Source organism: Cariama cristata, unplaced genomic scaffold, assembly GCF_000690535.1.
Source record: "Cariama cristata isolate BGI_N322 unplaced genomic scaffold, ASM69053v1 scaffold45977, whole genome shotgun sequence".
Lineage (NCBI taxonomy): Eukaryota > Metazoa > Chordata > Aves > Cariamiformes > Cariamidae > Cariama > Cariama cristata.
The window spans coordinates 1-8,574 of NW_009626786.1; the positions used below are offsets into that span (position 1 = coordinate 1).

An 8,574-nucleotide genomic window follows, 5' to 3' on the forward strand; every position below is an offset into this window, starting at 1 on the left:
CCTCAAGTCCTTCTCCTCAGGGCTGCTCATTCTCCCCCCATCCTGTATTTGTGCTTGGGATTGCCCCGACCTATGTGCAGGACCTTACACTTGGCCTTGTTGAACTTCATGAGGTTTGCATGGGCCCACCTCTCCAGCCTGTCCAGGTCCCTCCCTCCATGGTTTCAATGCCATTCATAGAAGCAACCTCTTGTGATGCTCACTGAAGATCCAAACTAGTACACTAGAGGTGTGAGGAGTCTGCTCTGTGCCTTTCAAGTCAGTATCAAGGTCTCTGGAGAAGGACATGAACTTCTATATATTTTATTTTTGCTAAATACTCTTTCTTTAATCTTGTTCTTACATACTCTGATCCAGAAGGAAGGTGAAAAGGAAAGAAAGAGAAGTGGAAAGAGCTACACAATAGTGTTACTTCACTAGAGTTTTGTGACAATTTACTTCATGTATTTTGAAATCCTTTGCAACTGCATTTAGTAGGGACCAACTCTCATATCCATAAAATAAATCAAAGTCTACAGAGTTTAAGACTCCATCCCGATGACTTTTCATTTTGTCTACATCTGAGATGCTGAGAGTAGAAGTTTAACTCCAAGCCTCCTCACCGATTTGTGGTTCAAATCCTTAAACTAATTTATGATATTTTTATCTTCTTTCTCAATACATCTAAAAAGTGCTTAACTTTCTTGTGATTGCTTTTCAAAATACTCACTTTGTGTTTGGATTGTTGGCTGCTCATGAGTACTTTGACCAGATAAACACTTACAAGTCACTGAAATCTCCCTCAGGAAAGATTTGTAATATATACTATCATAATATCCCACCACAGAAAAATATGTAACAGTATACCAGTATGGCAGACTAAAGTACTCTGTTTCAAAGTGTTAGTCAGACAGAATTAAAAATTATGTCCTAGTTCTTGGCATGTACCAAAACCTTACGTTAGTGGAAAACTCTTTTAAGATATTAAACACATCTATTCAATAAAGAAAGAGGTAATAATTAGTTTTCCTTGCAGGACCATTTGTGCCAGTTTTTGAAGCAGATCTTTGTGTAGCTGGAAGCAGACATTCTGCTCCTGGGTTTGGGGCTGCTGCTGAAGACACTCCAATATAAAGGGACTATATACAAGGCATAAGGCATGTATTCACAAAACAAAAAAAAAAAACACCCAGCAATTGACGCAAAGAATAGAAAATTGCACTAATTCATGGAGAAATCTCTCTTCTCAAATCCTCTCATTGGCAATGTTTATAGTGGAAGTAGAGAGTCGTGCCCAGGGATACTAGAAAGAGGTAGAGGATTCAGCTCCTCTACACGCAGCTGATGGAGTGGTTGAGAGTGGCGGGGGCGTCCGACCCGAGAGCAAGGCACCAGCACGTAGCCGGTGGTGAGTCGGTAGCATTTGAGTAAGAAACTAAATAGCTGTGGAAAGAAAGAAAGAGTGATGTGCATTATTCTGAATATATATTCGTAAATGTTGTATGCACTTTGGCTTAGTGGTTTGGCTCTAACGTATCACATTAAACCACTGGAGACTATTAAAGTGAAGCAAATATACACCAGGCAGTATCCTGTGGAAACAATTATGTTGGAAATAACTCTCTGCCTGTTGCCAGTGGCTTACGGTTTATTCTTTCCAAGCCAAGTGTAGGATTAAAGCTTATAGTTATACTCTAAAGTATACATTAAACCATTAAAGTTCTCAAAAAGAAGAGAAAGTAGAGGGTAAAGGGAGAAGAAAGGGTTGTGTCCTACCGGAGGCTGACAGAAAGCACACCACAGCAACACTGTCCGCCCTGGTATTCCAGAAATGGAGACAGCTGGACATGTTTTGTGGCCATTCGCTGCTCGCTGAGGTCTGTAGAGCTGTGGGATAATCTTATTATCGTGGCTCCAACTCCTAGCTAGCACACTTGTCCTGTTACTCGGAGGGGTGCAGAAGGCTGTGTTGTACATGGGGGCACGAAGAAATTCGTGGTATGACCACAGAACTCCAGAGCAACCAAATTACAGCAGCTTACCAAGTTTCCACCTATTAAGTTACACCGAGCAATTGTAATAATTCACATGTGTGCTCTTAATTTTTACAAGACAAACAGAATTTCATGACGTTTCCATCACCTAAATTAGGCCCGCACAGTACCATGCAAAAATCTACACAGATTTTCCTCATCTTTGCCAATGCGATGACTTTGGTTTGTAATAAAGCAAGCGCCAGTGAAATTAGTTACCTTTTAATTCCAGAGTGTGGTTAAGAGTGTGAAGTACCCCAGAGCTTTAAAGATTTCTCTTTGAAGTATCAAAAGGGGATAATTTTCTCATCAGAATTTTTTACATTTGCAAGAAAAGGCTGAGGGTTGTGGGATAATTTAATTTAAAAAATAACATTAAAGAATGACAAGAAGCATTGTACTTTATAATTAAGAACAGAGAGGGACTAATGAATAATACTGTGGACAAAGCCAAAAACTTGAGAAAAAAGGAGAGGGACACCGGCAAGAAAATAGCATGTAGTCAAAGACTGGAAAGAACAATTTGCATGTACCCCGTCTGTTTTCCTAGGACAAAAAAAGCAGTGATCTGGCCTTTTATGGAAGCTTTTACGGCTGGAAGGGGATAGGAAGCACATGTCTAGGAAAGAGGCTTGAGTCATTTCATACGTTCCTGCTCTTCACATCAGATTGAGTGAAACTGGTACCAGGGTAGGATGTGAGACCCAGCTGCTAGGGTCGAGTGACCGGTTGGTAGTGGAAAGGCTGCAGGAGGTGGCAGCCTTCGGAGTAGGTGTAGCCTTGCAAATAAGACAGCTTGTAAATCACATTTTTTAGAAGACCGGGCGTCTACATCACTATTTCCTTCAGAAGCTCCACGTGTATGAGCACATTCTCTAGGTCTTATAAATTAATTTTCTTCCATGTCGTACACGAGTTACCTACACCCAAAGAAACATCAGCAACTTCCAGGGATGAAAACATTACCGGGGAGTAATACTTCTGCAATTAGAACTGTTTTTCACCAAGTGTATAAAACCGAGGAAAAATAAACTAGAAGAAAATAGTAGTCCGCAAAATTAATACGCTTGTGAAGGATGTGGAGCTAACATAACCAGGCTTTGGGAATTACTTGATAGCAATCTGTTTATTGAACCACTCACACTACAGTCAACTCTCTTGCAGGATTTCTTGGTAGCAAGAGGGCCCCGTTCAGTTTATGCACATTTCCTAGCTTAGAAGGACACCAAGCATTTCAGAATTTCCCACTTGGAAATCCACTTAGTGCACTATCCGCATAAAGACAGATTGTTCAGAGTCCAAAGTAAAAGAGAAATGCATCTACAAGTCTTTTTGGATCACATTTCCATTCCTTTCTTTTGTTTCTAATGTGAAGAAGAAACTACAGTTGTTCAAATATTAGTCTCTGCTGCTCTCAACAAGTTCCAGGGATCTAAACCGGTCACATATGTGCAAGTATACACAAATCCTGTGTTCAGTTCTGGGTCCCTCATGACAAGAAAGACCTTGAGGGGCTGGAGCGAGTCCAGAGAAGGGCAACGAAGGTGGTGAAGGGTCTGGAGCACAAGTCTGATGGGGAGCGGCTGAGGGAGCTGGGGGGGTTTGGTCTGGAGAAGAGGGGGCTGAGGGGAGACCTGATCGCTCTCTACAACGACCTGAAAGGAGGGTGTAGCCAGGTGGGGGTCAGTCTCTTCTCCCAAGTAACAAGCAATAGGACAAGAAGAAACAGCTTCAAGTTGCGCCATGGAAGGTTTAGACTGGATGTTAGGGAAAATTTCTTCCCCAAAAGGGTTGCCAAGCACTGGAAGAGGCTGCCCAGGGAAGTGGTGGAGTTCCCATCCCTGCGGGTATTTAAAAGCTGTGTAGATGTGGTGCTTAGGGACATGGTTTAGTGGTGGGCTTGGCCATGCTAGGTTTATGGTTGGACTTGATCATCTTAAAGGTCCTTTCCAGCCTAAATTGTTCTGTGATTCTGTGATTCTAAGCACACATTGTAAGTAAAAATTGAAAAAAAACCAAATTCAAGAATCCTGGGATTATAGACAGGGATAGGCAGAGGTGGAAACGCTAACAGGGATGGGGCCAAAGCCATACGTATTTGGCAACCGTAACAAGTATTAACAGCTTTAAGATTTACAACTTGGCTCTTTCTCAAAACGGGTTTGCCAAGTTAGTAGCAAACAAGGTAGAAGGGGTAGAATACTGCGCATCTCTAGGAAGTTTGGTCTCCCCTTTCTTTAATATAAAAGTGCTATCAAAAGAAAACTATGGAATTATCATTATTTTCAAGTTGCACATTAGAAATATAAAATACTTCTCTGAGATTACATCACAGCCAGAATAATCATCTATCTTCTGGCAGAAATCTGGATTTTTTTATTTCTTTTTTTTTTTAAATCATCTATATGTCAGAAAGCCGCCTACTAGCTTAACTTGCATTTCACTGCCAGAAGACAGATAGAAGAGATAATGTTTAACTTCCACAGTTTTTTTGAGAAGCTTAGCCACTGGGATGGAAATCTCTTACTATTGCTGCTTAAATCTGAATCGGCTAAATCTCAAATTTAACAGTGAAAATTTTCTGCAGGCAGAAGGTTGAGGATTTTCATATTGCAACTTTGGGGCCTTTCCTTTACCTTCTCTTGCAAACTCTATTTCCTGTTCTCCCTGTATTTGGCATTTAAAGATGAAGTAAACTTCATCCACAAGCCCAAAAAGAAGAGAGTGAATGCATCAGACATGGAAAGAATGGAAAGGTTATTTTTAATTAGGTGTAAAACATCATTTTAACAAGGACAAGTAGTACAACCAGGGGATCAGAATTGCTTGTTACTGGCCTCATATCTTCAATATAATTTATGGATTTTTTTTTTTTTAATATATATTATTGTTACCTATGAAGCAATACTGGCTTAATGGAGTAACATTAGGCTTTTAAGATTATAGCTGTGCCAACACAGAAGAATTGCCTCAAAAATATCTGGATGGGATGATTTCCTTTTTAATTACTTAGCAAGCTCATCGCGAGCAGTTTCAACAGTCTGAAAACACTGATGTTTTAATGTGATCTATAGTGTCATCCTAAGACAGGAAACTGAAATAGTCTTGGTAGATATTTAGATTTTTAAATAAATTTTTTCTTAGGAAACATCTGGGAAGGTAGTTTTAATTCTTTTCTCTTTATTTGCAGTATCAGGATGACTTAATTAGTAGCAAGCATCAGATTTACTTATTACAAAGGGCACTGGTAATACAAAAGGATTAATTTGAATTTTGCCTTTTTTTTTTTTTCAATTCAGTGATTTTTAAGCCTCAAAATATTTAGGCCCTTCATTATTTAAAAACAGGTATCTGACAGTTTACGTGACAAACCTCTCCTTGGGCTAAAAACATTTCGGTCCAATTTCTGCGTACTCAGAGTGCAGAACTAAGCAGTCTAGTCACACGGAAAGATCTAATCCTCTTTTTACTTGAGCTAAAGGTGGCTTTCTTTGCAGTGCTAAAAATCAAGAGGTATGTTTTTTAAAGGCACAAGATCTAAACAGTAGTCCACAGACTCCCTTTTGCTTCTCTACCTTACATGAATGCTGACAAAATCCATTTTAACCATTAGCTGCTAGTATTTTCTTTAAGTCGGTTCAAACACAGCACCCATTTTTAATGGGATATTCACAAAGCGAATCTTACGCTAAAGTGCTTCCCCTGCCCCACAAAAGAGAGGCTTCTTGTTCTCCACCTCTGGGGACAGGGTTGCTCAGAGCGGGACTCTAGCTTAAGAAATCATTTAGTAGCCGTGAGTAACTAGAGATTATCACAATGCAGTCATTCACCGTCTTCTCCAGAGGCTTCTAGAAGGAGGCTGCAACAGGAACTCATGACAATACCCGTCTGCTTTCTGAAGACTCCTCCTGGCTACCGATGCTGTTGCAAAGCGAAGTGAAAGCCATCTCCACTCCCCTTACACCACTAGCAGTATTGATAAAAAAGCCTGACATTTTTTGGATTAATTACAATTAATCTTTAAGGCTTAAAAGCTTAACCATGTACTTGACAGGTAATGAGTACTGATAATTATTCTTCTAGAAATGTTTCCTTTTGAAATGGGAGATGGTATTCGCGCACAGCCTATGCCTTTTACATTTCTCCTGGATAGTCAACAATAAAAACCAAGCCAAGAACAAACAAGCACAAGACAGATCTAAGCTTTTTTTTTTTTTTTTACTATGTTTTGTGTCATTAACTCTGAGGAAACCCTCACGTTGTTTACAAGTTTAAAAAACTGTGGGTGGGGTTTTTTTTTATACATTCCAAAATGCATTTGGGGAACTCTAGCTATCTGATAAGCAAGCAAGTATAATAGAATTTTACATTCTTTCACATATATAGCGCTGCACCACAAACAATGATAGTGACATTCATTATCTTCAAATTACTTCCTTTCACCAGCTTCCTTTTCCTCCTCCAAGTTAAAATAAAAGGATTTGTCATAGCCCATGAGATGGTTATAATCGTGAGGATTCGGGAAAAGCGTTGGATTAACAAGCATTGATTTCGTTTTAGCATAAAATGTTGTAAACATCTTGGTGATGTCTGGAATCTTTACATCTTTCTGATGGAAAACAGTTGCTTTTTCTGCCAAGATCGCATTGTATGTAATGGCTGTGTACGTGTCCATTTCATCTTTGTAATAGAGTCGAATCACATAGCCTTTTGTAAGGATATGCAAAGTAATCGGTGTTACAAATGTAAAAAACCCCATCAACCCATAAAAGGCAGCTTGTATAAGCAGACTTTCAAATCCAATACCAGTTTTGAGTATGATGTAGGGCATCATGAACAGGTTGAATATGCTGGTGGAGTAAGAGAAAAATCTCACACCTACATAAAACAAAACAAAAAGAAAATGAAGGTTAATATTTATGAGTAAAATTTTCTCTATAATTAAGTATGTTCTGCTACTACATATCGATGGCATTACTTGAACAGCTGAAGTTACCAAAAATTCACTTCCCTTTTTTAAGCTCACAAAGAAACCATTAAAAGTTCCACCCTGTCTTCTTGCCACTGTTCCAGTTTGTTTGTATGTTCACATTGGTTTTATCAAAGCTTGTAGCTGGCTCTATTCCTATGATGAAGCCAGCTACCAGCTATTACGCACACCTATGAAGTTTTTACTTCACAGATAGGAAACTGATTTCAAAAGAAACTTGTCTCCAGCCATGGACATGCATAATGGTAATCACCACAGATATGACTGGGAATTTCTGTTGTCATCAACAACTAAAGTTGACATTCACTGTGCATTACAAAGAAGCTTGCTTGGTCCCCCACCACGCACAACTTGAAAATCCTACGTTATTAAATTTTAATAACTCTACAGCCATCTTGTGTGCAGCTTGAAAGACAGTAGCCAGTGCTGTGGATCACGTACAGTCCTTAAGCCACCATGAGAACCAGTAGTCCAAGCCGCTGTGACAATTAAGTATGTTAAGCCGTACTTCCTCCTTCTTTAAGACACACTTCAAAAATGCATATCGGAGAACATTCAACGGATTACGTTTCACTAGGTCTCTGTAACATTAACTGGTTAAAGAAAGGTCAACAAAGTCCTACGACAGCACTTTTCATCATAGTATCTGTCTACTTCAGAAACATTTCTGTAACATTTGAAAGCATGCAGAATGTAAACAGCAGTTACAGTTAGTCTTTGTCTGCTACTGGGTTGGGTAATGCACTCCAAAGGCTGCAAGAGAAACAGGAGGCAGAGGGGTTACAGAGATGCACAGTACCTACAGAACTCCCTGCACACCTAAGTGTGAAAGCAGAAACCAAGCACCACCACCACATTTATTTTGCTGCACAAAGGATCCAGGTTTTAACAGAGTTGGAAAGCAAAACATTCACTCTTATAATGTTCCATTTTAAAGCTATTAAACATTGTTAAATAAAAAAAAAATATATATATCACTTCAAGTCACATACCTAACACTGCCTTTGCCATATTTCCTTTATAAACTAATCTTCCATGTTCTGGGTGTTCATGAGAGGAGGATGTGCAGAGGGTGCGAACAGCCACTCCTTGAAAAGATGTAACCTGAAAGAAGCAAGCAGTACATGGCCAAGCAACATCAGTACCAATCTATTCTTTATGTGTACACACACACACATATATGTGTATATACACACATGAAGTTTCTCCTTGCCCTGAACCTATTTCCAGCATCTTAAATTAGGCTATACCACAAAGCATGCCACAAACCCCACTAATATATTGCTTGACTGTTTTAATAATCTTCCATTTAGATACCCCCAAATTAACATTAAATATTTGCAACTCCATTGAGGAATATTGAGCTTGCAATCATTTTACATACGGCTTTGCATGGAGACACTCACAGGCCCCGCGCTTGCCAGGTCTCCGTTCGATCTCAGCTATGCCCTGAGGGGAACCTCACTTCCCTCCTTAGATTCGCATTTTTTGCCAGGAAAAACCTGCGATTCCGAGGACTACCGCCCTCCCCTCGGGGAGCGGGGCCGCATCCCCTTACCGCCACCCCCCACA

The 8,574-nt window shown here is 39.8% G+C and overlaps 1 protein-coding gene across 1 annotated transcript; it reads right to left on the minus strand.

Moving 5' to 3' along the window:
* Positions 1 to 6,368: 6,368 nt before the first annotated feature.
* Positions 6,369 to 8,106, minus strand: TMEM70 (transmembrane protein 70; the record flags this gene model as incomplete). Its single annotated transcript, XM_009704154.1, has 2 exons — positions 6,369 to 6,890; positions 7,995 to 8,106. Coding segments are annotated over 2 exons (561 nt in total), but the record flags the coding sequence as incomplete, so codon positions are not given.
* Positions 8,107 to 8,574: the final 468 nt, after the last annotated feature.